Below are 22,152 nucleotides of genomic sequence, written 5' to 3'. Positions count from 1 at the left end.
TTCCATTAAGTTGGGGGAGTCTATGACTGATTAAAAAAAAGAATGGTCATACCATATTGCATAAAGTATACTTCTAGATCAGTGCGTCCCAATCTTTTCCCTTTATGGCCCCTTAAAATGGAGCAGTCTACTTGTGACCTTGTCACATGTTGCCTGAGCCAATGACTTGTGATTTTCAGAGGCCTGAAGAGGTAAAAATATCCAGGTTTTCTAAAGAAACAGGCAAATATTAGATAAAAGTAAGCACAAATACATAATTTTACTTTCCTGCCCTGTAAATCATCTCTGGTCCACTCAGGTTTTTCTTGCAACCCATTTCAGGTGTCACCACCCCCAGGTTTGGAACCAGTGCTGTAGATGATGTGCTGTGGTGTGGACATGCACATGACAATTGCACAAGCCAAAACTTTACGTTATCACACATCACTCCAGATGCACACACACACACATACAGATGTGAAGGGTAGCTGACATAAAGAACAATGGTGTATTGTGCAGAGCAGAGCATGAGACCTCTATTAGTTAGATATGAGGCAATTTGTTTGGTGCTGCATCTTATTAGTAGCTGACATTTGCTGACCTACATTCTTCAATTAAGATGAAATCCAGCAATCATCTTAGTCTAGTTTTCTTTGCTCTTTATATTGGATGGCTGATCATTTCACATTTAGACAAGGCTTTGACCTTTCTTTCCCTCTCTCTCTATCTCTCTCTCTCTGCTCAGGGGTGGATATTCTGAAACTGGTAGCAGCCCAGGTTGGCATCCAGTGGATTGACATCTATCAGTCGCTGGCCAACGCCACCGAGCGGGAGGTGGCTGCCTTCTCCAATGGCTACTCGTCCGATCACGAGCGGGCATACGCCGCGCTGCAGCACTGGACCATCCGGGACAGCGACGCCAACTTGGCCAAGCTGATCAACGCCCTGCACCGGCAGCGCCGCATCGACGTGGTGGAGAAGATCCGCTGTGTCATGGAGGACAACCCACAGGTAGGATGGATGGTTGAATAAGCGGGCAAGACATTCAACTAACTGCTTTGCCCCGTTTAGAATTTTAGAGTTTATCAGGTTTATTTGGAAGTGTACAAGGAAAATATATGTGACCTTTTCTGTCTTGACATCTTTTTCACATGCAGCTCTGTCAACATCACTGGCACAAGCTGTAGTACACACTGTTCTCTCCATCTCTCTCCCACTGAAATCTAATCTCTGAGGAAAGCTCTCTGGTGTGTCCCCCTGAAGCCAGTCCCTGTGGTTCAGTTCAGCTGCATTCCTCACATTAAAGCCACAGTTCACTTTGGGAGAATGATTTGATGTTTAAACAGTAATTACATTATTATGAAGAATGCTTGCTGGGATGAGTGAGAGAGCTAGGAAGGAAGTGAGTCCGCAGATCCAATTTTTGTCTGTTGATACTGCTTTCAAAGAGGTATTTTGACATCACAGATTGAGGTGGGGCCAGAGTGGGCAGCAAAGTGAAAACTGCGACACAAGATGGAAGTGCAGTGAGGCTTTTTTATTCTTTTTTTTATCAGTTTTGACAGTTTTTTAAAATGTCTTTCTTGAAAGCCCTCCAACATTACAGAAGTTCAATGCTAAGTGCTGGAGTACCCCTAAAGTTCCATCTCAGATGTAAAAGGGTGAATATGGAAAAAATGAAAGGTAAAATTCCCCAGATTTTGAGTTTGTCCAGTACTTTGCTTTATGAGTAAATACCTGCAAAACTAATGACATTTCCATCAGCCTCAGGTGTAATTTGTGTTTAGTGCTAATTAGCATGCTCCTTTGCTAAACTATAATGGTGACCATGGTAGACATCAGCAGCCAAACATCATCATGTTAGCATTGTCATTGTGAGCATGTTAGCATTCTGACATTAGCACTGAGCTCAAAGCACTGCTATTTTTAAGTACAGCCTCACAGAGCCACTAGCATGGCTGTTGACTTTTAGTTTTGTTAATGGTTTTGTCTGATCTGTTTATTTTTGTTCAACCACATGTGGGAACTTTAGTGGTAAGTGTCCAAACTGAAAGTGAGGGCTGATGACTGATGATAGTTGATCAGTAGTAGTGGTTGACCACAATTTTTTATTGATGTTCAGTACTAGTAATAAGTACATGTACGTATTACCTCTATCTGTACTTGTCTTTTTGCTCTTCTATTTATTGTCTCTATAGGGGTGAGGCTATTTCCGTTGTACTGTGCAGTTTCACAAACACAAATTTTCTTTCTCTTTGAACTGAATGCAGCCTGGTGCATGCATGTAGCAGGATGTCTGTTATTTAGTGAACTCATATGCGCAGCCTCACTCATGGGCCCCTTGTGAGCCACCTAGTATCAGCCTCATACTGTAATGCAGAACACAGAAAAAACATGGGGGACCCAGGGGACACAACAGATCCTTCACCACCATCCACTTTTCTCCATCTCTTTCCTCTGACCTCTCTTCTAACTTCTAACTTTTCTCAGGATTCGTATCACATTAGTGTCCTCGACTGCACTCTTCAAGGTCAGCGCTGCACAGAAAGAGTCTTGTTCTGGTTTTAACGACACGCGTGACTCTGAGCTTTGTGCTCAAATAATTTTGCCTTTCATCACTGCTTAATAATCAGCAGATGATCTCCTGCTGTTGTTTTCTGTCTAGCTTTCTGGATTGATTGCAGATTAGATAGCAGTTAATAAATTGTTATGTAAGGGAGGCATGCTGATGATATGTAGAGTACAGTGTGGTGGAGAGTAGGTTGACCATATTTTCAAATCCCCAATCCGGGACCCTTGAGACCCTTTGAGTGTACTGCACATTCATGCGTGCACACTTGTATGCACTTATGCACACACCATAGGCATTTTCATGAGGATCTGAGGGGTCAGTTATTTTAGCGCTTAGCACACCCACCAAGCGCACCTTTCAACACCATGGACAGCACCTCAGCAGATGAAAAATTATGTTTTATCCCCCAAAATCCACCAATGTGTTTATCAGTGTGCACAAGCGCAAGCTGCCGGCTAAATGGCCGATTGTGACACATTCTCTGCCAGCTTTTTTTTTTTAACAAAACATGCTACAAATCTCTTTGTGGCCTATAAATAACTTTATAGGCTATAACATAAAAATAACTTTAACTTACATCTTCACAATGCTATGTCACGAGCTGGTCACAAGTTTACAAAGATTAAAATGTCAAAACATTAAATCACAATTGCATCTTGTTAATAATAACAAAAACCAAGAAAGAGCATTTAAAGATAGATACCTTTAAGAACATTGCCGGTTATTTTACACTTTCTTCTTAGTTAGAGTTTTTTTCTGGAGCTCTCAGCTCTCAGGGAAACCACTGCTTATGTTTGGTTGTCTTAATATGATCTTTTATATACAGAACTTAAGGACAGAATGTAATGTAGCTAAAGCTGTTTGGTGAATGTCACAAATGCCAGAAGAAGTATGACTAATGTACTTTATCAGTTTAGTTACAACAACAACACTTTAGCTAGCTAGCTAACTACTATTTGTAGACTACATAAACACATGGATGACTGGAACGGATGGACTAGGAGCAAGACAAATGTTTTGTTGTCTTCCCGGCTCTCGCTTACGTCACTCCCCTGTCACACACAGTTCATTCAGTGGTTACACTGATCAGGGATCAGATAAATTCTACAACAGCACGCTACACATTTTATACAGTATGACTGCATGTTGAAATAGCTGGCGCCACTTTTTCCTTTTGGTTTAATGAGACACAGAGATTTTCAGTTTGATTTCAAAGCTAACTTATGTGTCTTAAAGAGAAGGAGGTTGCATTCACACTTTTTTGATATGGGATAGGTATCTGTAATGTAAATGGGGTAATTGGACTATCCAAAGTGCCTGAACAAAAGAGGTTTCAACTGAAAAAGACAAGAGATATGTGCAAAACTTCAGTATACTCGCTTTTATAAAGGTCAGTGTCAATCAATGCTTTGTATGTTCTCACACATTTCATTCCCGGTCAATGTGACTTACTTACAGGAAGCATGCCAATGTGAACGTTACATAAAAGCAATAACATTGAGCATTGGAAACACAGTGGGGAAACAAACATTCACAGTATCGACGCTATTCCCATCGGAACAACTGAGCGTCAGCTGTCTGATGGATGTTTCTATTTTTATGTCAGCTGCTTCATGAGAGTGGAGAACAGAGAGAAGAGTGATGTGATCCCCTTTCTTCTCAATCTGTTTTCTGTTCGGACGCACTGTGAGCTATAAAGCATCCTATGAAGTGAGTTTGTAGTCACATCATATGGATCTGTATCCACATGTAAGCCACATGTTGGACCCTGCTATCATATGTAGTGTATGTAATAACTATTTGAAAACTGCAAAAGACATTCTGAATCATTGACAGGAAGTTAACAGATCTTATTTTCAAGTAACAAAACTCATGAGATTCTAGTCAAACTTCAGTTAACTCAAAAAAACGAGGGTTAATGCATGTGTTATTCATGCATAAAATGGTTTTTTAATAGAGATACTGCTGTGCCTGCCTGCTTCTCTGGCCTTGGCATCAGTATGTACAAGTAAGTGATTAAAGAGCAGCCATGCTGTTTCATTTCGATAACTCTCCTGTGTGTGGCTAATGAATGCATCATGTCAGAGCCTGCAGCAGACGGAGCTGCCATCCTGAGGGAGGAGTGAAAAACAGAAGGAATCAGCGAAGGGGAAAGATGGCGATTTTTGCTGCTCTGGCTTTCCTGTTTTCTCGACACAAAGTGGGATTTCATGTGTCTGTACAGTCAGAGAAGGAATAAAAGGGGCAAAGAAATGATCATCCGTTCACACAACAGAAACGGTTCTGAAAAAGTTGCACATGATGTTGGTGCGAAAGGGTCAACGCTGCTCGCTTCGTGACCCTTTTCACTATCGATATTTCAGTCAACAAACTCATGTGGAATGGATTTTTATCTGAGTGTACAGCGCTGATATTTGGCATCTACGCTCTGACCTCTTCACTTCCCATAAGGAAGCATCATGCTCAGCAAAGCAGGGGGTGGGGAGTGACAATATTAACTTTGAACGTAGTGGAAGGTAGATTCAGACAAACCGGATCACCATGATCGACAGACTTTGGCTGACATAAGACATACGTCCTTATTTGCAGATTTTTAGGCATGAAGCGCCAACTCAGACATATCAGAGCTTTCAGAAAATTCAGAAAGACGAATTCACAAAAGGATTGTGCAGCTTTTGTGGCGGCTAATCCTGTGCAAATGAGACAAAAAGAATCTGTGTAATTCATAAAGCACCCGCAAAGGGTGAAATGCACCCCAAACTGCGCTGCCATGCAAATAGCATCTCAGTGCTCCTTTGCTGTTTGTACATATGTAATTTAGATAATATGTGTGCATTTGGCACTCATGGCCTCTTTCTATGCAAATCAGCCTCATAGCAAAAACAGTCCAATTCACAAAGACCAGCGCCAAATAGCCACACACAGTTAGAGTGAAATTATTAGCTTCTTCAGAGAGTTGGTGCTAACTGAAGTGCACTCTCACTCACTCATTCACTCACTCACGCCTCTCTCTCTCTCGCCTCTCTCTCTCGCCTCTCTCTCTCTCTCTCTTCAAATCTTCAAGCTCGTGAGGCATTGAATGATATTGAATTGATATTGAATGATATCAAGGCCGAAATCTTCAGTTGGACATTGTTTCAGCTGCTGTGTGATGCAGCCAGCTGTGACACACAGCCAGCTGTGGGCAACAAAGAGAACATCAGCACTGATGTTTCTGTGAAATCCCAGATACATTTAGTGACACCTGAACAACATTAGGTTTTTTTTTTGTTTTTTTTTTGTATTTTTTTTGTGGGGGAAAACAAACTGAAGCAGCGCTTCACAGTACTAGTGTTCAGAGTGTAGTTCATAGTAAAAGCTGCACTCTGACTCTGATGAAGACACAGAAGTGTTGAAACGTTAGTCTGTTTGCACAATTAAAGGCTGTGAATTAATCAGTGTGCTCCAGTCCTTTTTGTTCTCTGGATTCAGCTGCATTTTGCTGGAAGATGTGCGGAGAACCTAGTTTCAGCAGCACTCCATAGCTCAGCAAAAAAAAAACAACAAATAAACAAAAAACCCCAGAGGTTCTGTAATTGAAATTTTAACTTTTGCTACTCCTAAAGGGATAAGCACTCATCCTGATTTGTTTGCTATAAAATAAAGCATAATATAAGAGTAAGGTTGTAGTATTTTTATTATATAATGTTAAAATATATTTATTTACATAGCACTTATTAAAATTGCAGATTACATGGGCTTTGCTAAAGGCAAACATCAAACAAACAAACAAATAGTAAGAAAAAAACAAGTGAACAATAAAAATTTAGATCAAGTAGTGAAAACAAAATGAGGAAAAAGGACAAAAAATACAGAGGAAAAATTTTATTAGTTACAAATAATATCAAAACAAGAACAATGCTTTAAAAACCTAAGAACATATGCATGCATACATATAGATATGCAAACTACCAACTACCTGCACATACACAAATACGTGTATATACACACACACACAGACCCATGTACACATACAGTATTTATAAGTTAAAATGAAATGATAAGAAAGATGTTAGATAAAAGTAGGTTATCTGAGAGATGTAAAAGAGGAAGAAAAGGCTGAGTTGGTCACTCAGATTATTCCAGGCTTGATGTGCCCTAACAGCAAAAGCTCTGCCGCTTTTAGTCTTAAACCTTCTTAAATCTTACTGCTGGAAGGAACAGCAGGCCGTCGGACTTCAGCAGGTTGATCAGGGCAGAGTAACTCAGAGATGTAATTTGGGGCCAGGCCATAAAGTGCTTTAAAAGTAATGAGTATTATGTTAAAATCAATTCTAAAACAAAGTGGCAGCCAACGTAAATACATTAAGTTGATGTGTTTTATTTGTTATGAGTTTAGTTGCTGCAGTCTGCACAATTTAGACTTGTTTTCTGAAGTAGAAACCTCCCTATTCCCTATTTCCAGATGTTGTCACTAAGTAATATCTTATAAATGCCTCAAAACTGGTGTTGATACATGTAGATACTGTACACATGTTGCAACTGTGCTGCAGATCTAATATATGTACCTCTAAAGAGAAAAAAAACAGCCATAACTTCAAACTGATTCACAACACACTGTAATGTTGCCTCAACACTGGCCAGTAGCATTACTTGAACATAAATTTTGCCTTCCTTTCCTTCTGGCCTGCAAATTTCTCAATGTTTTTCTGGTTAAAGTCAGTCATCTTCTGCTGTGGTCATGGGTGTGGTGACGAAGATCTTTAGGAGAGTGGCAGTCTCTGAAAAGACTTCTTCAAGATTATTCTCCATAAATAATAGGTTCACAGCATCACGTCAGGCTTTGAACTCTCCCTTGCTGTAGATGAGACTAAGCTCTGTCTTCAGCCTGCTTCTATTGAGCACTGGAAAGGCCTTCAAGGTGTTGCTCAGTGCATCTATGTAGTCTTGTACTGGTCAAACCTGTGCCCCCTGCAGCCAGGTGGCACTGACAGGGTGGTTTGTGAAGGAGAAGCATTCCCTGGTGTGTCCCAGTATGGTATCAAAGACCTTCAGAGAGAAGAATAAAAAAATAGAAGTGACAAAATACTCATTTCACCTCCATCACCTAAAGTTACCACCAGGCAACAGTTCCATTTCTATATATGAAACTACTAAAGTCATTTTTACTGCCATTGTTACATTCTATCTATTCATAAAAAAGTAGGAAAATATTAGCTAACTCCAATGTCATTTATAGAGCCTTCTGCTGCCATCTGCTGGACAAAATGTGAATATGTGGTTGCTGAAGATTATTGCTTAAGTCTTGTAGCAAAGAATCCTGAAGTTAAAAATATCTTGACATAAAATTCCCTCGGTTGATCATATATCTGATGTAAGAAACAACTCTCTGAGCACATCTTCATAGAAAATATGGAGGAAATTCTCCCTTCAGGTTTGAGGGTGATGAACTATTTCAGATTTCTAATGCTCAGTAGATCTGAATAACTGGTAGTAAGGAATATAACTGATTTCTAAATGAGACTTTATTTTACAACAGAATACAAACAGCTCAGTAGAGATGCAACAGTGTGTCCCTGTGCAGAGAAGATAATAAAGCATTCTAAATAGGATTACATATTGTTTTATACCGTGTAACAAACAAAGAGGAGCTCAAGAAATAACAGATGGTTTTAGCCATATTATGACTCTCCTCTAAGGTTGTGTTATAATAATGAACATCATACAAACAACTTATTTGCTAAACTTTTACACATACGTCATTGCTGAATAAGATGAAGAAACAGGAAAGCATTTTCACAGTGTTAAGAGATGAGGGGAGGAGAATCCCAAACACAAGATATCAGCGGATGTGAAGGTCAGGTGAAGATTTGCACATGCACCAAGAGAAGCAACATTATCTCAGCTTCTCTGTCACATGCACCCTGACACAGTCTGAATACAGAAAGCTAATGTTCCCACAAATGTGCATCATATTTTTAATCATACAAATTGTATTTTTCTTCAGCAAAGAACAAAAGGTCCTCAGGAAAGATGGCAGCAAGATGCTCTTTTAGTGCCGTATCAATGGACTCAGCCGTAGCTGACTGCAGAGGGATGAAAAAAAAAGAAAAAATCTTTCCTGCACCTTGTTTTTGTCATCAATGCAGCACAGTTACAAGCACCAGCAGGCACTGTGCAATATCCATTGTCTCATCTGCCTGGATTGATAAAAATATCACTGCTCTGGGCTTCTTTGATGACGTGTTCCCTCACAACAGACAACATATAGTCCAGTAGCTCGTTCTGCACAGTTCCCTTAAATACAGTGGAGTTCTCAACGTGCTCTTTCAACATTCCATCAAGGGAGGCAACAAAATCCACCAACCCACAGAATATCTCAAGGTTATCGGAGCTCTCACTCTCATCATGGCCACGCAAAGCCAACTCTGAGGCGCCACAAAATTTCATACAGTGTTTTATTCTGGACAGGATGGGTCGATATTTTATTACCTCTTCGTTGTGCTTTCTAATATATGAGAGCAGGCATACATCACTTCCCAGTCGTCAGAACAACCACACCCCCTTTTGGGTGAAAACAGGCGTTGTAAAGTGCCAGTGCCAAATTGGAAAAACTAGTGGCAACATGCCTAAAAGCTGCTGTGTTGCATTTTGCACATCAAACAATAAATAAAACCCCGGTTTACGAGTTCCTGAACTTCCTCAAAGAGTGAAGGACAGTAAAAGAAGAGATCTGTGGCTTCAGGCCATCTGCAGATCAGATGAAAATGATAAACTGTGGGATACATCTTTGCCAAAGACTTCATCACAGGTAAGTTAATGATGTTCAAGTCAACAGTTATAATGTTAAAAGTCAAAGTAGTGAATGTCAGGGACAGGCACATTTTGGGGGGCAGGTGCTCAAGTGAAAAAAAGGGCACTGATAACTGAATGCATGAATTCACATTACACAAGCACATACACACACGCAAACACACGCACAATGAGTGGAGGAACCAAGCGGAGCAACTTTGATTACTTTTACAATCAAAAGGGACTCAATCAAATTGTCAAACTGCGTCTCATCAGAACAAATTCTGCAGTTTTTTAAGAATAAAATCATCCTGAACTAGATCTAAATCAACACTTTTACACTCAGGAAGTAGAAGTTCATCAGGTTGACCTTTGAGTCCTGTTCACTAATGAAGTCAGAGTCTTTCTCAGAGTGGAAACTCTCAGAGAATAAAAATTAAGTCTTGTCCTGCTTCAGCTGAACACTGCAGACAGAGGTGGGATGGAAAGAGGAGTAAGAGGGAGTCATATCACCTCAAAGATGGCTGGCAGAGTGTGATTTAAGTGCGGGACATGAACGGGGGGGGACTTTAATAGAGCCTGCAGCTAATTGCTCTGGTGGCATCATAAAGCCTGTCTCCCCCAAGAGCCCTTGGAGCCCGAATGCTGCTGCTAACAGAAGAGCTGCTGATACAGGAGGAGAGGAAAGGAGAGGAGAGGAGAGGAGAGGAGAGGAGAGGAGAGGAGAGGAGAGGAGAGGAGAGGAGAGGAGAGGAGAGGAGGAAACAAAAGATAGGAGTAAGGAGGAAAGGAGAGGAGACATATCCAAATATGATTGCAAAGACTATTAACCACATAATGCATATTTATTTATTTCAGTTGCCTTACAAAGGAAATAACTAGTCTACCGAGTTCACTTCACAGTTTTCATTGATGATGCTATTTAATGATTCCACTGCAAGTTGCCATCTTCTGAAAGTACCACTCAGCTAGCTGAAGAGCAGGAGCGACAGTCAAGCATGTGCATCTGTACTTATATTAATGTCGAGTATGAACATGAGCGACAGGCGTTGAGGATTGTTCAATCACATTACATTAAAAAAACATGAAAACAATACCAATTCACTGTGGGAAATCTGAAGGCAACCAATCAGAGAGGAGCCTCAGGTCACCTGCTTGCTAAAAGTTGAAGGACTTTGGGTGCTTTTCATTAGGCTAATTTATGCTTCCTCGCGTCCTCTCTCCTCCTGTGACCCAGAAATCGTTTTCCCTCCACCGTCACGGACGAACTTCCAATCCCTTAAATGCACCTCAGAGGACACGAGGAGCGAGGAGAGAGTAGAGAGGAGGCTACTGGATGAGCTTAGAGTGAGGAACGACGGGTATATCCTATGTGGAAGTTTTTTACCTGACAACAGCAACCCTTGGATTGAATGTGTTTATTGATTGGTCAGCTGATCTGACGGAACAGTAAACAGTCGGGCTGTTGTTGTAATACAGCAGATCAGCAAAACTACCTGTGGCACAGGAATGAAAGCACCAACAGCAGCTGATCATATTTACTCATAAAATCAAAATTACTGAATAATGAATCAATCACAAAACTCTTGTAACTGTATTATTGTCTTCATGAGCCAACAGGCTTCTCCTTTCTTCTCTCCGTTTCAGGACGTCTCAGCTCTTTCAGGAAAATATGACGCTGCACAGCTGCATCTCCTATAAAATCATCCTGAGCCTGGAAAGCACGTCAGACTTTCACAAACTAAATAAGCAACATTTTATTTAAACATACTCTGCAGGCTACAGCTGTTTTTATTGCTCGTCTGTTCTGTTCATTCAGTAATTAACAGGTTTAAATGGTCTATTTGTGTCTTATTCTGTGACAGACAGACGCTGCTATAGATCTATAATCAAATAATAAAAATAGGAGCAGGTATCAGGTGTTTTCCTTCCAGGTATCACTACTTAATATAAATTATTAAGTAACAGTGTAAAGTGTTAATTAATTGAACAGACGTGAGGAAGAGACACAAGTGAGGGAAGCGAGGAGACACATTAGCATAATGAAAGCACCTTTAAATACACTCTCATTTGGCCGGCGCCCTTCACCCAGGAAGTACATATATATACATGTATTCACACAGAAATTGACCAAATACAATTTGGAACCAGTTTTTAATGAATGCTGGCAGACTACCAAGCAAACTGGAGGAGTAAACCATTTTTAATTTAATAATTATTTCACATTAACAAACCGCCACTGTTGGAACTTATAAAGTCCGGGTGTATGATCCTGCTTATACCATGGCACCTTGCCAACAAAATGCAATATGTACAATCAAATTAAAAATCAGTTTCATTTTCACATAGAACTAATTTTGATCTCACTTTTCTGTTTTAAATCCAAATCCTGTTTGCATTACCCAAATGTTATTTAGGCCCTCCGTTTAAGTTTCCTCTTAAGTTCTTTCAGATTCAATTTCAATTAAATTTGCGTGGCTCACACTGAGAAGCTAATTGTCCTTTTTTCAGTTGCTAGATACACAAATAATCCTAGTTCAGAGCTATTTAGCTTAGCCTCACTGTGGCTGTCTTTACCTACATTTTATTTTAGAACTGCAAACAAGCACCTGGGTCAGAGGTGTCTGGTTTACTTTCTGACCTGAGTTTAACTGAGCTGGTGGTCATGGTCATCAAAATGTTGTTGTCCCATTTGCAAATTAAGTGTACAGCATTCTCCACTTCTTGAGTTTGGACTGTCAAGTTTATGCAAGTTTGAACTTGGTGTTCTCTGTACTGAGAGAGGCCTCTTGACTTGTGTTGACGAGGTGTTTTACCTGTGAGCGACAGTCTGTGACAGATGGTGTTTCTGAAAGGGCCATAGCATTCTTATTAGTCCAGAACATTAAATAACAAAAATGCTGCTGCAGCCTGGTGATTGGATTGCTGATCAGTACCAATGACTCAACGATTACTTGGCCAAGTGCTGAGAATTTTGGCTCTCAAAAGTTAATTTCACTCTGTTTTGGAACAAGAACTGCCTGGCTAATTAGACTCTGAAGATGGCCCGTGACCAACAGCTGAAGGCTGTCAACTCCTGAGTTATGAGTCTGTTTAGCTGCGGGGAAGCAGCGAGATGGCTGGCGCTTCATTCTTCCTGGAAGAAAATACACACAGAAACTTAATGGCTCCACTCGACCGCTGTGTCAGACATTAAAGGATGATATAGGTTTAATATAACTTGGGTCTTATTGCTATAGGGTGGTCAACATCTATGTCTACCAAGTTGCATTAAGTTAATTGAGATCTGGTAAAGCAGCAAAATCTTTGAAGCAAAGTCTGGCATGAACAGTGTGTAAACACAGTTATCCTGTGCAGGATATACTATAGCAACAACATATTGGGTGCAGTTTTGTGGTGGGATTGTCTCACTACTGGTGCTCATTGCCCCATGGTTTTTTCGTGTTCTCAGATTTCAGTAATAATGAGTACACTGTTATCATAACCACTATAAACGATAGCCAAAACTATAAAGTACTAACAGCAGCATCTTCTGCTTGAGACACAGTTGACACACATGATGACACTGCAAATCAGTCAAACAAACCTCATTAATTGAGTCAATTTCCATATAGAATTATGTTCTTTAAGAGGTCAAAGGGTGATGGAGTTTTTCCCAGCATGCACTGCACCAAAAGTAGGCATACAGTATAACCTGGAATGCTGTAAGTTAAAGAGTGTAAAGAGGGTTCATCTTAAACATATCTTACACCATGATATTAAGATTTTTAGAGTCTGACAAATCAATCATAACTCAAGGTCCTCTTGCAGTACTAGAGTTTTCCAGAGCTTTCACCTGTATTACATTGTCTCCATTAGTGGCTGGAGATGATTTGTTCACATGCAAGCAACTTCATTTATAGACCTTTTAGAATTTCTGCTCATGCTGACTATAAACATTACATATGAATGTTTATTTTTTAAAAGCTCCATCTGCTAACATAAAAAACAAGTTGGACCATGAGTTGGGATTATTTAGTTAAACTAGTATTTAACTACGATTCTTTTGACTTTCTGTCTTACATGTAGGGAAAATTGAGGCAGAAAGGCCAGGATGGTGCATTGAAGGGACACATATTGAAGTGCAGTGTGTTGCCTCTGGTTACTTAACACTCAAGAGTTATATTTTGTGAGAACATGGTTTTTGGTTTTCACTGATTCCCAGAAAAAATCCATTTATCTTTTCTGCACTTTGGCTTCTTCTGTTTGTGCTTTCTCTCCTCTTTTCTTTCTACTTCTGTGAACAACAAAATGCATTAAAAAAAACACACACGAGGGCTGCAATATACACAATGATGCATAATCAAATGCAATTTCTGCCTTAATTGGGTGTTTATGACTCAGGTCCCATTAGACAACTTACAGTCCCTTCCATAACAAGGCCCATAAGATAAAAAAAAAAAAAAAAAAAACCACATCCATTACATTCTGGAGAAAAGGACAACAATTTCCCAGAAACAGCACTGATTCTTTTAAAGGTAATTCAGAGAGATTATCTACATATGATTGTGAGTGTGTTTGGCATTAATGCAGCCTGAGAGCAGGCTTGCCCATTGAAGATCTACTTTAAATGTCATAGATGAATTAGTGGTGAAGACTGAATGTACAGTGACATCTTAGGAGTGTCTTTACAGCCAGTTCCTCTCTTAGCCGCATCTTTAGTTAATAGCTCATCTGTTTTGGGAGTAATTACAGCTGAGTGAGATTCTTCGCTGTAACATTTTTGATCTAATTAATCAAACTATCCCCAGTGTGTGTGCATGTGTGTGTGTGTGTGTGTGTGTGTGTGTGTGTGTGTGCGTGCCCGTCCCCTGTGCCCTTCATACTGCTGCAAATTGCCAACTCTGCCAGCAACGCTAACTGGCTCACTTTGTATGTGTGCGTGTACATATGAGTGTTGGGCTGTATGCCTAGTGTGTGTGTGGCTCTTGTGTTGTGCTGACAGGAGAAGTCAGCGACTCACTCGGCCTGATCCTTTTCTCTCTCTCTCTCTCACACACACACACACTCATCAGTCTGGGAGCTTTCTGGAACAGCAGTACTGTTCTTCCTCACAGTGACCTCTGTGCTCAGTCTCCTTCCCCAGCAGTTCAGCTCTGAGCTGTTCGCGGCTGCCAGCGAAGGGGAATCAGATTCCATGTGGTTAGAAGTGCTTTCAGACAGACTGGCAGACGTACACAAAGTGCTCTACCTGGGTGGGCAGTGGTTATGTAGTGAAGGGACGCACCAGCAGTGGGCTGGCAGCGTTTGTCAATGCAGTGTAATTTAGTGTGATTACACTGTCAGTTTAATCACAGCCATACAACCTGCACACTGCTGAACCCATTTCTTGACAATTATAAAGAAACAGTCACACAAATGAAAGGTCCTAGAGATGAAGATTGCCGCAAAATGATCAAAAACATTATATTAAAGAGTCAGTTCACCCAACAAAACCCCAAAACACACTTTCTCATTTACCTCTTGTTATTGATGCACATTGTTTTGTTTTTATTTGCTCAGGTTTTGAAATTACTGTATCAATCTTTGAGATTTCTTGCCTGCAGCGTAGTAAACTGGAGGTGGGTGGAATTACATGTGTAATGCTCACAGCTTTTAAAATGACATTTGATAAATCCATCAACAACTTGTCTTTCTCCAAACTATTTCTTGTTTACTCAGGGACAATTTCTTTAAAAGAAAGAGGTGCCAGTGAAAACTATTTATAGTGTGCTCTGGCTGTTGATCAGGGCTTCCAGTAGCTAAGAGGGACTGGGAATATCCTGGCAAGCTGAATGTTCTGAACTGGAGGAATGTGAAGCAAGGTATTACTGGAAATGTGCAAGCATGCTCAGTCAGCTTTTACCACAAATGATCACAGGTTGTTTTGATTATTTGTTTGCTGTCCTTCTTTTTTTTTTAGCTCCAGAGAGCTGAATATGTACATGTGGTTCTAAGTTGATTTGTTTTTTTCTTATCTGTGGTAAGAAAAGGTATGAGGCTGTGTTCTTTCTTTCAATTTAAAAAAAAAATATTGACACACTAGTCAAGTGAGAAGAGAAGTGCATCACAAATGAACCTGTGCAGGCTGTTCTTGATGAAATTGAACATTTTAGGTATGGATTTAGAGACTAAAGTAACCAAAAAGGATGCATTTTAAAAGCACATTTATATGTTGTGTAAGTGGGAATGGTTAAGAATCAGCAGCACTGAGAAGTTCAGATCTGTGCCACAAAGCAGAATATCAGATTGTGTGATTTTTCCGAGCGTGTCTTATGTACTCCACTGACTTCCTGTCCCTAGAGGTTGCTGAATTTTTCATCCCTTGTGGGACTGTGTGTTTTTCTTTTTCCGCATCTGCTCTCAAAAATAATTTGTTCTAGTTGCATCTGCTGTTGTGTGAATGTCAGCGTGTCTTTGCCACAGTGTGTGTATATGTGTCCACGTGCCTCTGTGCGTGTGTGCATGCATGCCTTTGTAAGCCGGACAGAGCGTGTTTGTTCTGTCAGAATCACGTTAGTCGTGTCACACTGCAGCCCAGTGACCCAGACGTTATGGAATAAAGAAAGAAAACACAAGAGAAAGAGAACAGTGCTGGTGTTTCTGTGTCACGTCCTGTTACAGCTCATTCATCAGGGCCTGATACTGAACAGAGCAGAAATCCATCATAAAAGATTGAATCCTCCACTGCATGAAAATGGATTTTCATAAAAGGAAAAGTTTTCAGCCCAGTTGAATTTCCTTGTGGTGGTGGTGGTGGGAGGGGGGGATTTGTTTGTTTGTTCAGTCTGTTTTTTCCCCCAGTTGCACTTTCCATGAATGAAATGACCTCTCTGGTGCTGCGACCTTTAGGCCTGACTGGGCTCATGCTGGGAAAAACAAGATGTGCTCTCATGATCTCATCCCCAAACCAGTCACTACTGGTTCAAACCACAGGTTCATTACCACACCAAAGAGAGACAGAGAGAGAGGGAGGGAGGGAGGGAGAGCAGTGGAGCAGGGGGTTGCAATGATAGAGGAGGGAGAGAGAGAAAGAGACAGATGAAGATGAGGAGATAGGGGGAGAAACTGAAACAAAATGGGACTGAGAGGAGGAAACAGAGGGAAAGAGGGATTGTTGATGATGGAAAAAGAAGGAAAAGGAAAGATAGAAATGTTGCCTAAATTTCTGTATCAGTAATATTACTGAAAATGACATTTAGTTTAAATCAATAGAGAACTGAGACTGAGATATGTTTACAATTTTAACTACACTATATGAAATAATTACAACATGCAATTACAACATGCAAAGACTAAAATACAGTGATAATTTAGTTACTATCACTCTTAGTCCTCTTTTCAGGAACACTTCTATTTGCTGCCTTAGCTTTGATCGATGTTGTTTTGTAGCATCTTGTTATCAGAATAATAAAATTATATAATTTTGAATCGTGAGAGGGACTTGTCCCCTTTGTCCCTGTAGGGAATTATATCTTTGGAATACATACAAAATTAGAAATGAGAGGTCAAAGACAGAAATAGAAGATTAGTGAAGGAATGCAGGCTTTCTGTTATATATTTGTAGTCCCCAAGCCTGAGCTCAGATAACCCCGATGACGTCACTATGTCATCAGCAGGGTTATGTTCTCAGACTTGACAAAACTCCTTTCTGAGTCACAGAAGACATTATTCACTTGTTTTCATGGGCTGATTGGTACTCCCCATGATGAGTGAACTGAACTTCATGTAAAATTTATGGAGTGCCCCTTTAAGAAAAATGACTGCTTAAGAAAGTGAGTCTTGCAGTAGTTCAGGCAGGCATGCAAGTCATTTTATATGTGATATCTTCCACATACTGTCCAATCATATATCCACATTTTCTATTTCTAAAACTAGGCATGTAAACATTTGCTGGTTATTGTGTTCATTTAGTTTTATGTGAATTTAGTTCATGTTCACCACATGTTCTGTGTCTCAGGCTCAGGAGAAGATGGAGAGAAAAAGGAGGGGAAAAGAGATTAAATACAGAGAGATGGAGAGATACAGGATGGATGTGGGACAAGAGTTCATGTGCTCTGTGGGCAGCAAATAGCAACCATTGTTTGTGTGTGTGTGTGTGTGTGTGTGTGTGTGTGTGTGTAAGCTTTGGTTTCTCACTCTTCCCCCTTTTATCCCTCTCTTCCTACAGTTTGACATCAACCAGCTGATGACCTCAGTGAATGTAAGCCAAAGCCTCAGTCCCATTCACAAGCCACTAGAGTCTCCCAGCAGCGTCGGCAGCAGCAGCCATAATGGTAGCGTGGGCGGGGGCAGCGGTGTGGGCGTGGAGCAGTCACCGGTGGACCGCACCAAAGGCTTCTTCCCCGACGAATCAGAGCCCCTGCTCCGCTGTGACTCCACCTCTAGCAAAGACTCCGCCCTCAGCAGGAATGGCTCGTTCATTACCAAAGGTGAGAGGAAAAACGCCTCAGTACCTCAACAGGTCACTGGGTCACTGAGACATCTTTTGTCAGTGGCAGAAATAAATCCCAAAATGTATTCAGCAGAAGAATTTAGTGGGTTAGGGTTAGCTGCTTATCTTAGAAGTACTTGACTGCTGCTGCTAGCTAGCAACCTACAACGCAATGGGCAGGTCTTATATGATGAGAGGGGTTAGCTAAGTTGCCCAAAATCTTGTCTGATTGGAGGTTTCCAAGAAGTTTCTCTATACAAGCACAAGCACTTGAATGTTTTACAGGAAATTAAAAGGTTTGGCGTTAGATGAAATCGAAAACAGTGAAAAAAATGCATATTTTGAAACGTAAAGTGTAAAAAAGAATAATACCCAAAGCAACACAAGTTAAGAACATTGAAAATGCTATTTTCTTTTCACTGAACCTCTAAACCTTTGACCATTTTAATTATAAGATGGTTGTAATGACCTTTTTTCTCACACTGCAGTATATAAGCACTTAATAAATTCTTTATAACACACTATAATGTAGTTATAAACAGATATAAACTATGTATTAATGTATTTATTAACAATTATAACTTCTGACATGAAACATAAACGTAAAATTATAACATAGCTGTAATCATATTTAATTATATGATTCTACACATGAACAAATCCTTACAGTGTGTTGTAAAATGTTTATTGACCTTGAAAATAGTAGTTTGACCAAAAAACAAACAAATAAAAGAAACCCCTCAATGCTCACTTTCTAGGTTTCTACCCAAACTTTCACCAACATCTCATTGCCAAAACTTGAAGGAACACCTGTGTTTGGTGTTACCCCATGGCATGTATAGTAGTTAATAGAATAGAAAGGGCTAATTCAAGCCTTGTGTCTGTTCATTTATATGTATAATATTTAAAACTTTCCATGTGAGAGCAGCACTACACTTTTATAATGTGTAATTTTTAGAAGTCAGTGCCCCTAACTCTTAGAAAAATGTAACACATTAAAACAAACATACTCAAATACTCAGGTATATTATAACGCAGCATCAATAAACTTATAACACAATATAATCATGTTCACCATCCAGGCCAGTCTGTGGTGTTTTTCAGATAATATTAGAGTTTCATTTCGGCAAATAGAGCAAATGCAGTATTTAAGGTTGTGAGGTTGTTATCCACCAGAACCTTAAAACAGCAGAGGTCTGCCAGAGGCCATCATACATTTTTTAAATCCCCAGTTTCTTTCAAAAAAGCATCCCAAATCTCCCCTGGAGATTCATTCCCACATCCCACATTTTTTCCTATGACGAAGTATCTCTCGTAGCCAAGACACATCCTTATTCTCAGAGGAAAAGACTGTGGTTTGTTGACAGTGGCCTGTGCAGATACAGTATCAGCAGTTTCACATTCTTCACACCCTTAGCAAATTATTCAGACACTCACTAATGTGTCTCACACTTACTGAAAATGATGTGACAACAGTGCACTCAGTTCACATATGAATGTGTGGGCTTTGATTGCCCCCTTGTGGCCACTCTGGGTACTGCTCTTAAATGAAAACCCTTTTTTTGTATTTTGTTGCATCAAATAATGTATGAGCTGTAAACAGCTTCATGTTGCATCTAAAAATGATCCTGACAAGAGCGGTGAGACTGAATCAAAACAGTGAGTTTGCGAGCCTTAAAACCAAAACGAGAAGCTTTGTAGAGCTCAGGGGAACTGCAGAGTTTATGGATTCTCTGTAAGTTTGTCACTACGAGTGAGCCCCTTTTACATTACACAGAGTAATCTGATCCATTGTTAATGTAAACATATTGATTAGTGTCTTAACATTAACTGTAGCACGTCAGTAAACAGTTGCCCATCATCTCCCCCCTCTCTGTCCACCCTCCAGAAAAGAAAGACACGGTGCTCCGGCAAGTGCGTCTGGACCCTTGCGACCTGCAGCCCATCTTCGACGACATGCTACACATCCTGAACCCGGAGGAGCTGCACGTCATCGAGGAGATCCCGGCCGCCGAAGACAAGCTGGACCAGCTTTTTGAGATTGCAGGAGTCAAGAGTCAGGAGGCCAGCCAGACGCTACTGGACTCGGTCTACAGCCACCTCCCCGACTTGTTATAGTGGAGGAAGAAAGGAAGGAAATGGAAGGAAAGGAAGAAAACACACAGAGGAGAAGCGGCACAGGATTAAAAAAGAATGTCTAACTGAGATCTAGTGTTGTGCAGATTAAGCTTGGGTTGATGTTTGATCTGATAGAGTCATCATGTCACTTTGTTACATGATTTCAGCTGGGTGTTGTAGATGAGGTTATCTACTTCCTGCAATGACTCTTTTAAAATCTTTACTGGTACTTTACTCCTCTTTACCCTCGAATCCCCCTCTTCTGCCGTCTTGTGTGTAAACACTATTACTCCTTCATCCATCCTCTACATCATGATACAGGGTCAAAGCTCAATGTAATCAAAGCCTTCTGAGTGTTACGAGGAGGAGTACTTTTCTTAAATATGTTCAGCCTTAGCAATGAGGCTCAAAAAAACTGGGCTGAAAAGGAACTGAATATGTATTTACTGAAAAATATAGTAAGCACTTTCTTTATCTTAACTGGCCAATGCCTTCACCTTTAAAGGATAATACCGGTGTTTTTTGTTGTTTGTGCCAATTATGCAGGTTTCATCTGCCTTTAGTGTTTAAAAAAATAAGTTAAAATGGAAATTTCACACAGACAATAGTAAATAAGCTATGACACTGGTATTATTCTTGGGGTTTAAGGGGTTTGAGGTTGTTAAAAGATAAACGATGGAGACCACATTCACAGATATTTTTCCAAGGTGTGGATTGGCCCTGAAGTCATGTGCCTGAACTTGTTACATGTTCCTTTTCTTAAACCATGAACCCTCTTTTTTTATTTCTTCCACCCTCCTCCAGCTGCCTGTACTGTACCTGGAGCACAACACCTCTCCGGGTCTTAGCATTTTAGCTTGTAACCACTCTGCCAGACCAGCAGGGGGCAGCATTAGACTAGAGGGCTGACCTGTTGCTCTGGAACCAAAGCCATATATCTCAAATATTGGATTAAATGTTTAAATAATCCAATAATATGTATCTAATATTATGATATATGGCTTTGCTTTGAACTGTTTGCTTTTGGATAAAAGCTCCAAAACAAACAATTGACTGGACAGGAAGGGGGCAGTGTTTAGTGCCCTAGCCTGCTTCTGTGGAACCAAAGCCATATATCTAAAATGGTTTAGATACGTCGCTTTGGAAGCTCTGTCACTGTTGGACTCATGGACAGTATACAATAAATACTTCTACCAGTATGCACATTCAGATATCTGCTAGCTAGCCCCATTCACCTCAACAAATGTAGCTTTGATGAAGTGTTCTTGATACATTTTGGAGCTTCATGTCGGTGTGGTTTTTGATCAGACATGAGTGTCTGAGCATTTCAGTGCTAATAGTAAAAAAAGAAAACAACAACATTTTTCATGCAGTTGTATGTTGCTACATGCTGTATGTAGTTGATATTAAAATGTAATGATGCACTAATTCTATTTTCTATTGGAGAGGCAGACATGTATTTTCTGTGTCCTTTCTTTAACTGTTTAACTAACATTTGATTTTGTTGTAATGTTTTCTACATTTAATTTGATTTATTATGTTATTGTAGCATCTTTTTGTTAGCATTTTCTTTGTATCTCATGTTTTCACGGGCATTCAGATATATTTTCCCCCCTGCTTGGCATGACAAGATGACCTGGCTGGGATGTAAGATATGCATACTCCATACTCTACTTGAAGTCTGTCTACTTGTATTACTTGATTTAAATGAGGAAGAAATAATGTACTCTTTCAGTTCCTTCAAAGTTCAACGTTCGCAAAATAATAATGAGACTGAAAAGCACCACCAAAAAACTCATCAACGTTCAGAAAGGATTTCGTCATGACAGCAGCAAATGATGGACTATGTTTTCACCAAGCCAGTTATTATTAAAACTACTGTGGTGCTAGATGTGAACTCTCACCAGCTGGCCTGACACAGGGGGGACTCAAACCCTGGACTGACGACTTTTTAAAGTATGCCAGACTGACTGAAGAAGAGTGGAGATTGTGCTGCTGTGGACTGTGCTGACGATGGGGATGTTGATGATGATGATGGTGATGGTGAGAATGTGTGAGCTTGCTCTCCATGTCGCTGTGGAGACTCAAAATGCAGGGTGTGAGCTTTTTATTTTCTAACGGGAGTCTGAAAGGGTGAAGGTGAGGTGCACATGTGGCTCGAGTGGATGATTTCATCAAATTTTACGCGCATAACCAGTATGTTTACTACTATGTAACCTCTTAAAAATCAACCAATTAAAGCTCAAAACATTTGTCATAA

General features: G+C 40.2%; 1 protein-coding gene across 1 annotated transcript in view; it reads left to right on the top strand.

The window, feature by feature from the left end:
- tnfrsf21 (tumor necrosis factor receptor superfamily, member 21) overlaps positions 1-22,152 on the top strand; it is a 58,838-nt gene extending 36,686 nt beyond the window's left edge. The window contains exons 4-6 of the mRNA XM_067571810.1: positions 725-990; positions 17,511-17,772; positions 19,663-22,152. Coding sequence (XP_067427911.1) covers positions 725-990; positions 17,511-17,772; positions 19,663-19,892 — 758 coding nt within the window. The 3' untranslated portion in view covers positions 19,893-22,152. The remainder of the gene's footprint in view (positions 1-724; positions 991-17,510; positions 17,773-19,662) is intronic.

The sequence above is a fragment of the Thunnus thynnus genome, chromosome 18 (genome assembly GCF_963924715.1).
Source record: "Thunnus thynnus chromosome 18, fThuThy2.1, whole genome shotgun sequence".
Taxonomy (NCBI): domain Eukaryota; kingdom Metazoa; phylum Chordata; class Actinopteri; order Scombriformes; family Scombridae; genus Thunnus; species Thunnus thynnus.
The sequence above is the reverse complement of the archived record's forward strand: the minus strand, read 5'-3'. Positions and strand labels throughout refer to the sequence as shown.